We start from the raw sequence: 17,911 nt of genomic DNA on the forward strand, positions 1-17,911 counted from the left end.
TGTAGAGAATATAATTATTGAATTGTAACTCGTATTAAATCTAAGTTTCGTGACGCAATAAAAACAAGCAGCTCATTATTATTATCTTAAGAAATAAAAAGCAAAGTTTATCCAAAATATGTTAATTTTTTTTCACAAAATTTCGAACATGGCATAACTTGACTCGGTAAAATACAAGTTGTAACGTCATGCTGGAGTAAACCGTTTTTTAGACAGATTCGGGTTAAGCTTCCGTTTTTTTAAATTATTCGGTTCAGTTGCGGTTCAGCTCCTTAAAATCTTAGAAAAAACGGTTCAGGTTCGGTACGGAAAGAATTGACCCCAAACCGGTTCATAAAGTTCTGGTTTAACTATAGTTCCATTTTAGCCCTACCTTCCGGGTAGTCGGCAAGCACCATGCGAAAGTCGTGTTTATTGAGAACGAAAATGTCGCAGTTGGTCTTGCAGCGGATCGAGTTGATGCGCGGAAGATCGAAGACGAGCAGGATCTGTCCGAAGAGCTTGCCCGAGTGCATCATGGCAACCACCTCCTCCTCGTTTGCGTCCAGGACCTTGGCACAACAGCAAACATAAATGCACACCAAGCGCTAACATTAGGCTACAGCAGTGGTTCTTAACCGCGGCACCCCTAGGGTGCCATTTATAATGTTGGATTAAGGGTGCCGAGAAATATTTGAGCGTCCTTAAGAAACTGATGTTTGTAAGATTAGAGTGGAATAAATCCAATTATAACTTCCTACGTTGCGTAGAGTTGATGTGAGTTGTTCCAGTTCCGCTTATTGTGACATTCTAGTAAAATACCTACGGAAAAATCTTGTAGGGGTGTCGCAATCTTTTCTAGGGGTGCCGCTAGCCATAAAAGGCTCAGAAACCCAGGGCTACAGCTTGATCAAATTTGTGATACGACTAAATATTAGTTTCTTTATACATATCAGCTGATTTTACAAAATATGCTTTTCAGCTGCACAATTAAATTAGTCATTTACGACAATGAGTCGCCGCCCTCGTCCATTTAAAAAAATGTTTTTAACGTATTTTGTAATTTATGGGGTCGTACCATGATGTTAAACACAAACTGCGGTCTCTATACTCTTGGTGTGGTTTAAAAATGCATACAGTATTTCTGGACTCAACCTATCAGGGAAAAAAGTACCGCCGCGCGTTTACTTGCTGAGTATTCGTTAACAGGGTTCTTAGCCATTCCTCTACGTTTTTAATAAAGGTAAGGGTTGCTTTTTACAAAAGTTTTCAGGCAAATAAGACATTCATTCAACAATCCGAACGGAGTGTGATCAAATTTTCTAAATTTTACGGAAAATTTATATTTTAAATCCTCTAACGTCGGATGGAAAAGCCAGTACAACAGTATACACAAGAAACGCTATTTATAGTCTTTCCAACGTGTATTTTCCTTAAGGCAGTAATCGCGTACGCGCATTCCACAGTCACGTGATTTGTTAATTGTACCGCATTTCATTACTATTTTGCCTGTGGTGATTACTATTCGTCTGTGCCATGTAAATTGGAAATTATCAAAGCTTTAAAATGATCGTTTCATTTATTAGTTCTGTATTCCATTTTACTCATCGAGCGAACAAATTTGCCAACCCCACCACTCCTGAGGTGCCGGAGCCCTCAAAAAAACAAAAAAATACAACATATACAAACATTTGACCAAGGCCCGGAACTCAGATTCCAACCGTGCTATTAGAAAGTTACAACCGTGCTATTAGTGCTTACCTCAACAATACCGTGTTGTATGTAGCACATGTTGCTGGCGATTTCACCAGTCCTTTGGACGAACTGGTTCTCCAGGTAGACCATCGGCTCGGCGACCAGGGCCAGGTTTCGACAGAAAGCGTCCTCGGTGTTATGCAGCAGGTCGGCCTGCGTCAAAGTGGCGGATTAATGAAAAAAAAATCAGAAACTTTCTGCATTTTGCGCGAATAGATTCCAGTGCTCATTGCGGTTGCGTTATTTTTAAGGATGTTAAACACTTAGTTGTAAGTTCCGAGAAACAAAATCGAAAACATTCGAAGACTTTATAAAAAAAATGTAAAGATTTATGAAGACCTAATGTTGGATCACTTGACATGTTTTGAATTAATTTGAAAACAAAAGAGTATAAATATACTATGGTCAACACAATAACAAATCGTTAAAAAAGGGTTGAATAGCGGCACCTACAACAAATTGGTTTGCACATAAAATCAATTCAAAGACTATTTAATTTTTTTTTTAATTTGGGGTTTTAACGACTTTTCAAGACGCAAATCAATTCACATTCGAATACCTTTTTAAAAAAAATTGTAAAAAAAAATGGTAAAGGGACTTTGTGTCAACCCTGTACAGTACGTAAAAGTTAATAAATTACGTTCACTGTAAAAATTGCGTGCTTGCAAAATACATAAGAGAAATAAAACAGAAATTTCTAAACTGTGCCAGAGACCTATATAAAGCACAATCAAGCCCTTCCTCGCAATTTTTACACGTCCCAGCTGACAGACTTAATTCTAGTTTTAATCTAATTTCGGATTTCAAAAATGACACTTTTGTCCAAGGACGTTTTAGTCTCCTATTCAAAAAATTCAAACTATTTGGTTTAAACGTAATTTTCACAGTTTGAAAAGCATGTGCTATATTTAACATTCACATTCTTATTAGAATACTTCTCGATCCAAAATATGAAATTGATTGTGAATAATCAAATGTAATTCTACAGTTCCAATTCTAGTTAAAAATAGTTTTTTTTATTATTATTTCGGTAATTCTAATTCTAATCTAATTTGAGAAAAGCTGAAATGCTCTAATTTTAATTATAATCTAATTTTAAAAAGATAAAATAAATCTAGTTGTCCAAGTCTGCCAGCTGATGGTCCAAACCAACTTGGCGAACCACCCTTTGGCCTCGACAGGCAGTTTAAAATTCGGACAGCAGTAAAAAGGCAAAACAGGACTAACCTTTCTGACAAGTCGATGGAAAGTGGCTTCGGCAAAGCTGGCGCGGAGTGCTTCGGGCAGGAGATTGAGCACGCCGCTTTTCTGCACGTTCTCGCCCTCCCAGCGATGCCAGAGGTAATCGAAATAGCGCAAGCACAGGTCCTTCACGTTGTCGGTGATGCCCATTTGACCCTGTGGAAAAGAAATGGTGCGCGTGTTATTAGTATGTTTTTATTTGTCGAATAAAATAACGGATGCGACACGTTTAGAACCAAATCGGCCTATTCTTTGGTAAAAATCCTATAGAAACGTGTACAAGTAATACTTGCAAAGAACCACTGGGTTAGACAATCAGTACTGTTGTCCCCAACGACAATTTTTGAATCGTTTATTTAACCAAACATTTACTTTTAACAAGTCCAATATGCTTTAAAAAAATGTTTGTGCATATTGCGGTGGTTAAGTGTGAGACGAGATTTTTTTTTTTTTAGGGTTTTTTTTGTAATGGAAGGTCGCAAATAAGGCAGGGTTTAGGTATTTTTTTATTATACTTTTAAAATACCGAGTTAGCGATGATGTTTAGTGTAAAAAATTATTTTTACAGCTTGCAACTTAAAAAAAATAGGGGTTCACATTGAGCGCAGAAAGGACAACAGTTGGTAATTGACACAAATAAACAAAGTTTTGTATCATTTTTTATAATTAATAAAATTTTGAAAAATAACTTTTTTAAAATATCTATTATGGAATAATCATTTCAACCATAGATATTAGGTAAGTTTAACTGTTTATTTGAATTTTTTAACCTTTTAAAGGACAATATATAGTAAAAGCGCTTCTGGGAATACACTTTTTCCTAAAAAATATAACATCAATAGTTAACAAGAATCTATAAAAATTAGCAACGGAGAAACACTGTGACATCTTTAATGACACACCATAAATTGAATGCACGCTTGAATGACATTTACGTACCACTTCACTTTCAAAGGCTTTGTAGCGTTGAACGAAGCTCGATCTTCTGGCGTCCATGTTGGTCAGCATGGATGTCATGCCTCCCATTGTCATTCCGTACAGCATCAGCATGCCTGTTACACACGATGTCGTTTGTGCTTCGCGGCATATTTTAGAGATTTAATACAAAGCGTTACGAAACCATCAACCTATTATGTTGCGCAAATAAACTAAACTTTAGAAATATAGACGGAAATGAAATAAACAAAGAATGGGGGCGCAAAAGTTTTTCATCCATACAAAACTTAGCTGTTTGTTATAATTTGTGCAAGTGTTATAGAGAAATCCCGCCACAGTTTCCAGGATTTAATAAATGTCAGTGTTATTCGTCTAAAAGCTTTTAGCAGAAGTACAGAGCTTAAAAACAAAACTTTAAAGATCAGGGTTGGGCTTAAGCACTCGCCCGCTCGCCAATGCGAGTGCAAATCTCTCCGGGCGAGTGCTGATTGACACCCATGCTTTATTTTCAAACGTTTCGGCAAATTCTAATGCCATCATCAGTGATATCAATAAAGCATGTCGCTTTTAACGTCTATTTGGGCCGTTATTTTCACCATTAAACTTATGAACAGATCCGTATATAGTGTTCCACTGTAAAAAGTATTTCGGCTAAAAAACATTGTTTTAAGCGTAAACTGCTTTACGGGTCATTTATTTGTTCATCCATGCATGGAAATAAACGACCAGACTTTTATAAAAACTAATGTATACGTATAGAAACAAACCATAAGACAGGTTAACGATAACCCAAGAAATGACCGGGCTAGGACGGAAATTTGCAGACGGCGTGCCAACGAATTTGGCGAGTGTTATTTCGGCTGGGCGAGTGCTGATTGATAGCCTCTCGCCAGGCGGGCGAGTGCAAATTTTTTCTTAGGAACAACCCTCAAGATACTGCTGTTACTGCAAGTAGATGAAAACTTTGGCTTAGTGGCTCTTAACCTCTTTAGAGTCATTACCCCTTAAAGGAAACTAATGGATTTAAATTTAAATTACGCCTTCGTCTGCACTTAGTGGAAAGTTATAAACGTTTGCCCTCTAATCAATCAATGAGTAAGGATTTACTCCTTGCATTCATATTATTTAAAAAAATAACCCCTCAAATATGCCAATTGTCCTTTTGGGGTATTTAACCACAGGTTAAGGAGCACTGTTTTAAGTAGTCTAAAGGTAGCTTTGGAATTGACGCAGTATTTCTAACATCGTTCGCCCAACAACTAAACCAAAAACGTCAATTCACCATACGACAATTAGTTTGCAACATAAACTGCCTCACTCTAAAACAAAATTTGCCCCAATTGCGAGCAATTAGAAATCGTTGTTCTTTTTAATATCCTCATTTGCGTATTTCATTATATCAAAAAGACGTAATAGGTATTGGACAGAAATACTGTGATTTTTATCCAAAATATCGGGTACGGTTTTTGGAATAAAATATCAAGTACGAGATATCCTGGGAAGAACAGCCCTGTTTTGAAAACCGAACACTTTTTAGTGTAGTCGTGTAACTGGTAACGCCCTTCCCAACCCTACAATATATATGTTATACGTATGTAGTAAGTTGTGTACAGACCAACGATCATAGCGCCGATGGAGTAGAGCTTCTCGGGGACTGTCCAGGCGCGCACATCGCCATAGCCGGTCGAGGTGGCGGTGGCTGTCGACCAGTAGAGGCTGGTGACGAAGGTGTTGTGCAAGAAGCTCACCTCGCTGTTCATCGCAGCGTGTTCGTCTCGCGTCACCTCCATTACTTTCTCTATGATGTCTGTCGAAAAACGTTAATGTGGTCATTTTAAGCGTTTTTGCCCCCCTTTTGCATGCCTTGTAGCGTGGGACGAAGCTGAATGTATGGATGTCATGCCAGTTGCCACCCATTGCCACTCCGTACGACATCAGCAAGCCCGTAACACAACGAAGGATGTTGGCGCAGCACAGCGTATTTCTAATGTTAACGTATACGTTGAAATTGTAAACGTATTATTATCAAGTCTCAAAAAGCAACCATACTTCAAAAATATTATAATTGAAACGGGTCTAGTTTAAAGCCAGTTTGCTTAATTCTTGATATATTCGGTCTTGTTTTAGTTTGAACATTGTTTCAATTTGTTTTGTTCAATTTTGACAAAAAAAATAACACTTGTCCACGTTTTTGCTAACTTTATGTGGATACTTTTATGGCTGTGAAATGTGAAAACTGTGTATAGAAATTTGTATTCTCAGGTAACATCTACTACTATATGATACATAGTTCATGTACATATAGAATAAATATTCGGCTCGCTTGATCGCTCGAATCGAGGCAGGCTCCTTATTTATTAGGCCATCCGCTGTTTTTGCGTACCGTTACTTCGGCTGACACGAAGTGACAAGCAGGATTCGGGTGAAGCGCTAAAAAATTGCTACTAAACGTGTTTTAAAAAAGTTAAAAATACAGTTTTGAAAAGGATTCATGAAACTCAGCGCGCCCTTAATCAAGAGAGGTATGTGACGTTATCAAAGGGGTCATATATTGGATGCAAACCATAGGTGACTCCTGAGCTATACGAATGGAATTACAGAACAACAACTTACTACAAAACGCATAACGCAGGGTAAAATGTTATTTACGACAACATAACGAAATCAAAATCGGGGTAAAACGTAACCAAAAAAAACACAATTTGGTACTGGTATTATTTTCGAAACTCACTTCGCGGCAGGTGCATGATCCAGCTCTGTCCGCCACACAGGGTCAGGTCGAATCCCGACTCGTCGTATCGCGAGCAGGCCAGCCCGTACCAGCCGCATCCCAGGAAGTGAATGGTAAGCAGCGAGAGAAGAACGTACTTGAGGCTCCGGTAGATGAAGGTGCTCGATCCGGGTTCTTCCTCTCGGATTCCTGGGTGAATACAAGTAAAACCAAAACTGCAATGGTATGATTAGGTAAAAAATCAGTAACACTGTGGAGTGGCCTATATTAATTGAAGCAGGGGTTCTCAGCACTTTTTAATCATTTAACTTTACTTTTCATTTAATTTTCGACCCATAAATCAATTGTGACGGTAAAACAGTCAGCACCTACATCAAATGCAATTTGGTTGTAATGTGAAACCTATTCAACTCTGAAACTAAAAGCCGAACCTAAGATGTATTCAAGTGCAAGTCGTGCAACACTGTAGCGCCCCTATACTTACAGTTTAGAAAAAAGTGACAGTTGATAAATATAGATACAGTTGTGTAAACAAATGAACAGCAAAAACTGATCGCGAGCATTAACATTTTGTCACATGTTGTTAACTTAAATTGAATAATATATCAAACCGTTTGCTTTTGAAAGGCTAACCTTCGCCGTATTTAGTAAAAATTAAAAACGTATAAAAATCGGGCAGAGTTTTGCCTGTTGCATTTTGCAGTTCAGTTGATCATAAACTCAAAAAATAGTAGTTCGTTTGAAACACTAAATACCACGATAGGCTTTGCACCCGCGATTTTAGCAAACAGACTTGCACTATTGCCTGCAGTCGCCCGCATTTAACGAACGGCCAGCAGTGAGGCATTTTTAATTCAAAAACACCCTTCGACGGTTTGTTCAGTGGCAGATGAGATGTTTTTAGAGTGGACGCTTGCCTGTCAATGCGACAAGAATATAAAAACAATTCAGCTGAACTTTTTTCGGCGTGAAAAGCGTACCAAATCACGAAAAGCTTACCAAGGTAGTACAGCACAAAGTGCAGACGAACGTACTGCTTCTGTCTGCCAAGGGCGTACCACAGCTGGTCACTGCCAGGCAACACCGCTCGTAGCTGCGACAGTGGAATCATCGATAAGAGGTCGAGGTAAAACGCCAAGCTGCCTTGGTACCTCTCCCTAAAATTTAAAGTAGCTGTTTTACTGTTTTAGCAGTTAGAAAACAACAATTTGGTTCGAAATATGGTTATTATATATAAAATGATGATTACTTTTGCAGCGAAATAAAATTTATTAACAAAAGGTTTGCTATACGACACGTATAACAAAAATATGCCACATTCTTTATTGAATTGGCAATTGCTGTAAAGGAATTGATAAAAACAATTTTGGTTTATAACTCAAATATTGCGGAAGGTAGAATTAAGCCTAATATTAATAAACTTTTATTATTTTTATAATTTTAATTCGTCTTCCTAAACCAGGGTTAAACTTTTTCATAAAGGGCCGGACAACTGAAAGTAATGGCGATCGCTGACCGAATACGAAATTTGTTTTATTTGTTTCAGACTCCAATTTTGAGGCAAGATAATGTTGAAAAGTATTTAGCAAAACGTAAAGTGAGCTTTATGAAAGTTTTGTTTAGTTTAAAGTTTTTAGATTGGATTTAAATTCGAAACCCATTTCAGTTAATAAACTATTTACAACCGTTTTTTAGAAACGTTAATAACTGGAGGAATTAAACTGGCGGACTGTAGTTTTGGTGAACAATATTAATAATGCTTGACCCACCTTAAACCAAACGCTAACCCGCACCCGAACCCAAATGATTTGCGTTAGCATTGTGGTAGGATTCTAGAACAGCGCCCAAAATTAGGTAAACTGCGAACAAATTTAGTTCATACCAAACCATTTAGAAGACAACTCGCCTGATTTTAAACAGGTTTCTTTCTTCAACTCCGTCGATCATGTGGCCAGTTCTCGATCTGAGAAACATGTGGAAAATGTAGAAGACATCGGCGGCAAGGGCAGCGTTGTACATCAGCATGTGGGCCACGAAAAAGAACATGTACGAGTTGAAGAATAGGCACAGGATGACCAGGGCGCAAAGCAGGGTCTCGAAATTCCGCAGGTACGGGTTGTACCAGGAAATCGTTTCACTGCAAAACGCGTCGGGATGACCACCTTCCTGCAGCATGTAAGCGCTCTGCGACGAATCCAAGTTTTCAGCCAACTGGTGGCTACTCTTTTTCTTGGCTTCGGTGAGCTGCCGGTCCATTTCTTGTCTGGTTTCGTCATCCTGTACCACGGGTTCTGAGTCTTCCATATCAAATCCTAATCCTTGATAAACCGGCGTCTAACTGCCGAAATCCCTGGTAAGGCTACCAGGTGTTTTGTCCCTAAAACCCCGCAGTCGGTGCGGTTTGTCGTGCAAGTTCGTAAACAATAGAAAAACAGTCGTAGTATAAAACCAAGACTATAAACAAGGAGCCTTGATAACTTCAGCAAGGTTCCAGATTTACATTTTGACGTTCGCAAATGAATCCTTTAAAAACTCTCTGTGACTTGCCGCAAATTTTAAACCAATAATAGGTTATTATAAAATCGTTCTGATTGGACAATCGAAGCAATACATGACGTCACATTTACCATTGTTATGTCACTGTACCAGTTTTAGGCTTCGGCATAGTTATTTTTTATTGGGTTGGGGGCAAATTCTATATTTGTTTTATTTTAAAACATGGTTCTTTTCAGTTTATTGCTTCAAGACTAAAAAGTTGAAAAATGTCAATATACAGTCTACGTTAGTTTTTCTTATGCCCTCAAATTACATTGTCCTTTAATACGTTGTAAAAGATTTGTCCTTTAATATATTGTACTTGTAAACGATTATATTTGCAATTTTAAATTACTTGTTTTTAAAACAGAAAATATCTTAAGCCCCTGAAAATAATTGACAATGTCTCCGACTTTTTGGTTGGTATGTCAGAGCTGAGCGACTAAATTAGTCAGCGTTAAAACATATTTGTCCGCTAAGTGGTGCTGCAGAGTCAGACATCAATGTAACCTTGCTTGTCTTTAAAATGTAAACCTGTACTGACTTACTTATACAACCCTAGTTGTTAAAAACTACATTTTTAGTCTGAATTGAGCTTTTCATAGCGTTTTTTAAAGAAATAAAAACAGCGGTGTTACCAAAGGGGGTAAATGGGAGTTTTTAGCCCTTCGCAAACTCAGGGAGGGCATAATGCACCTGAAATGCAAAAAGGTGAACAAGTCAATGAAAGATACATACACATACGTCAACTGTTGACTAGCCCATCGATATCGTATTTTGGCCAACGATTACGGCTTATCATATCATAGTTCGAAAGGCTTCCAATCTAAGGTGAACAAGGGGAGGATTTAAAGGTGGTTAGCCAGTTTCTTGGTTAAGGAAAAGGAAAAGTATAAAAGTAGATACCATGCCTTTGATCCATTACATTTTTAGTCTGAATTGAGCTTTTCATAGCGTTTTTTAAAGAAATAAAAACAGCGGTGTTACCAAAGGGGGTAAATGGGAGTTTTTAGCCCTTCGCAAACTCAGGGAGGGCATAATGCACCTGAAATGCAAAAAGGTGAACAAGTCAATGAAAGATACATACACATACGTCAACTGTTGACTAGCCCATCGATATCGTATTTTGGCCAACGATTACGGCTTATCATATCATAGTTCGAAAGGCTTCCAATCTAAGGTGAACAAGAGGAGGATTTAAAGGTGGTTAGCCAGTTTCTTGGTTAAGGAAAAGGAAAAGTATAAAAGTAGATACCATGCCTTTGATCCATTACAACGCAGACGTTTCCATTATCACTGCAACTATACAAAACTTGGCATTGCTGTATTTGGCCTGTGTCACTAAATTGCGCTTTTAAAGCTATATCTGCATAGCACCTTTCTGGAGCAGCACATACACTATTATTGCATAAATCGGATAAATTAAAACATTGGTATATCAGTTTATTTTTGATGCGAAAACCATTTGAAGAATTATAAAACGGCATAATTTCGTGGCTTGAATGCAAACTTCCCTTCCTTACTTTTTTCCGCTAGAATACAAATTTTGTATACATTTCAATATTTGACGACGAAGCAGCCTAATGCGATTTTTAGCAGGCAAGCGTTTTGCGAAAATATTTCGCCAACGCCACTGGCAAGGCATAGTCGGCAATGCGGCAATCACGTGCGCTTAGCCCGTGCTAAATAGAGCGCGGCGTAGGTTATACGCACCAGCGACTTTGAGCTGTCCTCAGCAACGATTACAAAGCGGAGGTTCAAAATGCCAGGCTGCCACGGAATTTCTACAATTGCCGAAGCGTAAACGAAACTCAGTGCTTTACCGTTCGCGGTCGGTGCCTCGCGTTAATTGATGGTCTTGCGCAGAAAACGAAAAAATTTTTGGAAAAGTTTCCTTTTCGTAGTTTTGCAGTTCTTTTAAAAAAGAAAGGGTACGCTTTAGTCGCATTGCTTTGAACCTGGATTTTAGTTCTTATCTGTTTTTTGGCAAATTATATAATTTTTTGCAAGGTTGGTGTTGAACTATGGACGCTGAAATCTGAAGTGGGTACTTGAGTTACTTTATACAGGCCGTTCCACTCCAACAAAGCAGAAGTAACTAAAAACCTCGCTTAAACCCAAGGCAATGTAAAAATGCTGCCGGTTGGTCGTTCACTTTTAAAATCAGGCATACACGTTGCAAACCCAACTTGTTTTTAGATTAGCTAGTGATTCACAAATAACGGGGACTTCTCTAACCATGTGTGCTGTGGGCATGTGACCGAAATGCGAAACATCATATAGAGAATTTGTTTAATTGTGTATTAGAAGAAAAGGTATTGCTAAAAGAAGGCGGAAACTATAATAAGGTCGGGCTTGGGAATTTTCGGGTGAAGCAGTCTTTTCGTCGCGTTTATAAACAAAAAAATCTTCCTCGAATACCGCCACACAGCCACCCTACGACCATGAACCTATGTAAAAACACAAAATTGCTTTCGGCTTTTAACTTTGGACAAGCGGTTTAAGCTGTAATTAAAGGAATTCAATGGTCAGCTGAGGCGGAATGTTTGTTTAGTCAAGTTAACAAATGTTGAAAATGAAAATACAAAATCTTTGTTAAAATTTAATAAAGAGTTATTCGAAACATATAATAGAATACCTACTTCTATACGGGCTTTGATATTCTTACTATGAAAAAACAATAGTTATATTAATGTTTAACTATTTACCAGAAACTAAACCAATTTTAATTATTTGACGCCGCTCTTTAATAACAAATTGTTGAATTATAGCGTGACGTCTATAACAAAACGAATCACCTCATAAAAATCCTTGGTTCGCCTTGACTTCACTGTAATTGATTTATACAAAACATCAAAAAGTTACAGGCTTTAGGCGTGCGGCGTTTTTCTTTTTTTTTCTCTGTTTTAAGTTCACGGACCAGCAGCGTTCAACGTCGATGCACGGTTTCGCATTTCGCCTTGCGTGTGCCTAATCGAATTAGCGCGTGTACGCCAAAACGGCAATAAACTCGTGTGCGAGACGCTGGCCGGTTAATTAGGTCACTGCGCGTGTTTGTTTTTGGAATCGGCGGTCTTTGATGGACGCATTACGTCGCCAGTTTATTTGCCGGCGCTCCGAATATGTCGTAAAGTCTATACTTCTTCCAAGTGATGAGCTAATACCACGTCGCCGTTCGCTACGGCCTTGCCATTTGACCGCGTTCCCGCGATTTAAGAAGCTAAATTTATGGCCGTCGAATGAGGCCAACGACTTCTGATCATAATGTCGCACGCCTTAAAATAAAAACTGTATAGGATTTGTCGGTTAACCGTTTCGCATAATCCCGTGTTGGGAATAAATAATATATTCATAATTATAAATGGGAGTATCTTTATGGAATCCACGACCATTGGCAGCAGGTTTCTGTTTGTCGGTCACTGTTCCGCTTACGCGTATATAAACAAATGAAACTTAAACTTTAAAAACCTGAGTATAACCAGGATCGGACATTTTGTTAAAGGAATATGTATTTCAATAGATATAAATCGCTCTTCTGGTGTAAACGAAGTATAAACCGACGTTTCGGCAGCAGATACCAGCTGACCTCATCAGGGTTAATAATTAAAACGAGAGTGCGTTAGCCATCTTATATTGCAGAAGTAAACAATTGAAAAACTGTAGATAACATTTTTTAATAATTCTATCGTCAGTTCCTTATTCAAATAGACTGTTGGAAAGTTTCGCAATTCTTTCAAGTTTAATTGAAAGATAATAATTACCCTTGTTAAGGGAATAATGCCACACGAGTTTAGATAAAAGTGCTCTAATTAGTTGCGAAATGAAAACGAATATTTTCTCCTTGGGCCTTTTTTTCTAAACTCTGAAAATGTATTTTCACCGAAAAAAGGCATAAATAATATTCTAAAGTGTACATAAATTAAATAAACTTCGACGTAAATGAAGTGATGAGGACAATATAATATAAGATAAGCAAACTGTGTAAAAAACGCACCAAATTTGGCCTGCAATAGCGAGAAAATATTTAGCGTCGAAGGCTAAATATTTGCGAAATTGTTTTTAATGGCAATATAAAATTAAAGCAGAAAAAGCAAAGCTCAAATTGTGAGGGTTTTGTCCTTCGGTCGTTTATGAAATACGCAACAGTCGTTGGGAGGACGAAAATCATAATAACGCTGATGTAGCCGAAAACAAACCGTAGCCGAAACAATGATTTTCTCTCCGGAAACGAACAGCAAACCAAGTTTGAAAATACCAAAGGGTAGGAAACTACTCACTTAACAAAAGACCGCAAGTTTAACGATGCATGGTGCAGGTAAACTAACCTCCCCTCCCCTTGTTTCCAGTCGTGCGGCATGAGCGCTTTATGTACGCAAACGGTTGTTGTTTTAGTGCTGCATGCTTGCACGATGCACGTAGCCCACACTCGTACAAAGTTATACCATGGCAAAAACAGTTTACTGGCAAAATCTTGATGCCCGTCGGTTGTATCTCACACATTTAAGCATGATATGGTTGTTGTTCTCTTGGAGATTCTTTTCGGGAGGTTGAAGTCTGAAAATGGCTACAGACGGTAAACAAAGCCACAAAACAAGCATTTCTAAAGGAAGGTCTGTAAAACACTGCCCGGAATGTTGCAGCATTAAGCAACATCAGGCTTGGGAGTACGCCAAACCAATTCTAAGCATTACAACTTAAGTGGATAGACCAGTTTACATGATCTCCTTTATTTTTTGTGAATTTCAAGCTCACCATTGCTAAACAAAGAAGAAAATCACACACTTATGTAATTCTTTTTCATTATCAAATCAATATGTTTAGGATAGTTGTCCGCTAGTGAACCTAATAATATGGTTAACCATTCTATAACCTGGGAAAATCTATTTTGCCCATTTGTCAGTATTTTTGTTAAATTTTGGTTGGCAAAATTTGGGTGGGACATGATGATTTTGTAGTAACAGAAAAAATATACCTATGGCTTGCAGTAGTTTTGTGGAGCCTTCATTGTTTTAAAAAAATGTAAATTCTAATATCGCGGCTGTAAGTAATGCGGTAAAAGTGTTATGTTGGTAAGTGGGAAAAATGAAATTCGGCAACCTATTGGTCTGCACTTGAATTCCTCTGTGGCACGGAATGTATGGGGAGACCAAGAAAAAGCGTTGGCCTCAATGAAGGCTGTGTGTATGTGTGGGGGGAGGGGGTGTGTTCGTTGTGCGGTATTAGAACGCTCTCCGGAATGCCGTCACGGCTGTTCACCGTCAAACCGAAGTGACTCAATAGCTGTTGACACCGACGCTGTTGGTTTCTTCGTTCAATTAAAACAAGCCCAATAGACGAAAATGCTCCCTGATTTTTGTTCAAAATAGAGTGTGAGACTTCGGAACAAGTCGGTCGTCCTTTTTCATTGGTTGACCAAATTTCGTGATTTAATTTTATATATTTGTTACAAGGAGCAGAATGTTTATCACGTAGACCTTAAATCCATTGTGCTTATATCCAAAATATCACTACCATCGCCTGACATTCAGCAGAAAAGGTTACGTATTAAATAGCAATGGGTTTAACGAGATTGCATTTAAAAACTTACGCCGTATTACCTGCAAGAAAGCATACAATTAAGTTAACCGCAATAGGGTTTGAGACTAAAGGCTAACCAGACTGCGAAGAAGATGGAAAGTACAGTAGGCTATATATATTTCAATGTCGCGTCTGTACATGTGTGTTTGCCGATTGTCTGTTTCCATGTTGATCTACATCCGCGAATTGCTTTCCCAATAGAGTTCAACAATAAGGGTCTTTGTTATACTGGTGCCGACGCATTTCGATTTTCATTTTGACATGGGCTGCTAAAGTGGTAATAAGTCCTTTTGGGGAGGGGAGCAAGGGGTAGGCCGTTAAGTTGTAACTCCACATTGTGCTAAGAGTAATCTCTGTCAGGCAATGCAGTTGATGTAATAGTGATCATTTAAATCCATTTGTTTAAACTGCTCACCAGAGAATTTTAAACTTTAAATGTATAACTGTATAGTTTAGTTAGTGTTTCTATTAAGGTGCACAACTACGCTAGACGAAGTGCGCAGTAAAATGTACTTCTCAAACACGTGTAGAATATTAACGATACAGCTATTATGGATGCTTTTTAAAACCGACCTGTTAACGCTTTTTTCATCTGATTTGAACAAATCGTTATTTTATTCAAGAATTTGTCACGTATACTTAATCTTTGATTTCCCTTAATGCCATTAGTTCGTAAAATAATGAGTTTTTTTACCGTTTTGTTCCTATAGAAACCACTTTTTCTTTTTGCGAACTGAAACCGGATCTAGCTGACTCCAGCAATGAGACCGAAATTAGAATGTCTTTCACGAGTCAGCAATAAACCTAATAAAAAAAGATAAGAAGAAGATAAACAGTAAACAACAAATGGAAGCTATGGGAATTAAATGTTTATTTTGTTCGTAGTTTGGTATAGCGTTAATTAAAAACTTGTAAGTTAATCAGCACTACGCCTCCACTTTAACACGCTTATGCTATCGGAAACAGCGCTTTGCTCAGTGCGAACATTTCGTACGGAGGACAAAGACTGCAGTCCTAAAATATACACTCAATCACTTACCCGCCCCTAATAGTACTCCCGTTGTGTTATCGCGTCTGAAGGCATTTTTCGCCAAAGCACGCACAGATCTATATCCACTCCAGAGAGCCCTTCAGCCGAGCCATCACATGCGAAGTATGCATTTCATGGCGTCCCGAAAGACAGCTAAGGCCCACCACTGTCGACTTGTTGAAAGCCTAAAAGACGTGCCTCTCATTTAGTCCGAACGCCTGTTGGCCAACAACAAATCCGTGTTTTACATCGTCGTACAAGCATGAGCGCTAAAATGCAGACAACGGGCCATATATGAACGCTTCGTAAAGGGCCAGCAGGCTCACCACGTAATGTCATGATTTTGCGTCGTTTTGGCCGTATTACGAGGCCGCTTTGAATATAGTCTTCTCCCAAAAGAACGCTCACGTTTACTCATTGCCTAACAATTTGATTTATTTTTAGGATATCTTTTAAAGGTTCTCACAAAATGTCGGCAGACTTCAGTTTACTCGTGGAGGTAAAAAAATTTTTGGGGAAAAAACATGTCTTCAATAGACCGAGAAACGCCTTTTTAAACTGTTGTTTAATTAGCAATAGAAATTTCGTCAGTCAAACAACGTGAAAAGAAAGTATATAGTTATGGGCGTTTTCCTTTATTGTTTTAAAATTTAGATAGGGTATTTACAATAATAGATGAAAGCTTATGTTTCAACGTTAAGCTCGTTATGTAGGAAATGAACATAACCACCCTATAACCCAGTGAAGCACACGTACAACTGCAGGATGCCAACGTTCAATGTGATAGCTGCCGCATACTATCACTAGCAATTCAGGATGACTTAAAATCCACTAGTGACTTTAAGCGAAATGGGTCGGCTTTGGGAGGCTTGCCTTCACTTAGCACGTCGCGTAGCAGCAGCTATGGCCCGGTTGGAGGCGAAAGCTTTCGCAGTTTGGCGACGACAGTCGGTCGGAAAAAGCGCTGCGCGGCCGAAAGAAGGCGGCGGCTGGCGAACGCAAAAAAAAAGGAAAAAAGGGAACGCGTCTACTAACCCGGGCGCCGGCTCAGCGAAACTCCACACTCAAAGCAACCGCTCCCAAGGGTTGCCTGGAGTCGTAGTGCGCGAATTGTAACCACTTGATAGTTTCCATCCGCTTCGGTCAAGTCCAAAAGGCGGATCAGAGCGCGGCGCGGGACCGACGGTCGACATCAGCATTGTTGTTGACGCGAGAAGCGGAATTTTACGCGTTCGGTTCGTGGCAGCCAGAACCTGTATAGCCGTTCCAAGATGGCCGGTTGGCGTGGTGCAACGGCGACGATAAGTCTGCTGATGCTGCTTGCAGCTTCGGTCCACGGACAAGGTAAGGTTTTTAGCAGGCCCTTCGCGGTCATTTCCTCCGCATGCATTTGGAAGTGACGGTTCTTGCATGCTTTGTAGGCGTACGATCAATTTTTCTTTAAATCCTGGGATGCAGTAATCGGCGCTGGTCTAGAATCCTAGCACAGCGTTGAAATAATTCTTAACGCAACGAACAATATTAGGGTTAGGAGCGACGGTTGTGCATGTCTTGTATACGCAAACGACCGAATGTTTCTTTAAATCCTGGGATGCAGTAATCTGGTACGTCTCTCGTGTTTTGCCAATCACCGTTATGTTTGTGGGAGGAACGATATCGCAGACTTTGTCCTTTTAATGGTAAAAGATTTATAAGCTAGCACACGCATTCTGTCATTTACGATCAAACAAGGGAGAGAATTTTTTATATGCCGACGTAATTTTTTCAGGACGTTGTGCCGATGCCATTCGTTGTAAAATATGGCGCGAGTCAAAATTCGACTACGCAAGAGTGTTTTAAAGTATTTTGAGCATAGTGGTTTGAGGTTTTAGTTAGACGTCGTCGAAATGTTAAAACCCATATAAATTACAGGTAACATTTTTCAAACGCTTAGAAGAATTTTTTTTTTTTACTTTCGACTTTTTACATACTTATTGTTCGGGTTTCACTTGAAATGTTTAGAAGTTCTCTTTACGTTGCCTTTATAACTGTTTTATTTTAGTTGCGTGTAACTGGCGCTAAACTGAGCAAAGAAACATTTGGGTCACGGTTTGCGGGTTAGCTTTTTTCTGGAAACCAATAACAAT

The 17,911-nt window shown here is 38.9% G+C and overlaps 2 protein-coding genes across 2 annotated transcripts in view; one reads left to right on the forward strand and one right to left on the reverse strand.

Annotated features, from left to right (window-relative positions):
• LOC146145477 (uncharacterized) overlaps positions 1-8,947 on the reverse strand; it is a 40,327-nt gene extending 31,380 nt beyond the window's left edge. The window contains exons 1-8 of the mRNA XM_083390582.1: positions 8,550-8,947; positions 7,643-7,800; positions 6,644-6,832; positions 5,528-5,719; positions 3,916-4,028; positions 2,962-3,132; positions 1,741-1,887; positions 374-551 (exon numbers count right to left, since the gene is read on the reverse strand). Coding sequence (XP_083246708.1) covers positions 374-551; positions 1,741-1,887; positions 2,962-3,132; positions 3,916-4,028; positions 5,528-5,719; positions 6,644-6,832; positions 7,643-7,800; positions 8,550-8,947 — 1,546 coding nt within the window. The remainder of the gene's footprint in view (positions 1-373; positions 552-1,740; positions 1,888-2,961; positions 3,133-3,915; positions 4,029-5,527; positions 5,720-6,643; positions 6,833-7,642; positions 7,801-8,549) is intronic.
• A 7,911-nt stretch (positions 8,948-16,858) lies between these two features.
• The window catches only part of LOC146145478 (uncharacterized), a 34,603-nt gene continuing 33,550 nt past the window's right edge, over positions 16,859-17,911 (forward strand). The window contains exon 1 of the mRNA XM_083390583.1: positions 16,859-17,129. Coding sequence (XP_083246709.1) covers positions 17,057-17,129 — 73 coding nt within the window. The 5' untranslated portion in view covers positions 16,859-17,056. The remainder of the gene's footprint in view (positions 17,130-17,911) is intronic.

This window comes from Ascidiella aspersa, chromosome 5 (assembly GCF_963924565.1).
Source record: "Ascidiella aspersa chromosome 5, kaAscAspe10.2, whole genome shotgun sequence".
Taxonomy (NCBI): Eukaryota; Metazoa; Chordata; class Ascidiacea; order Phlebobranchia; family Ascidiidae; genus Ascidiella; species Ascidiella aspersa.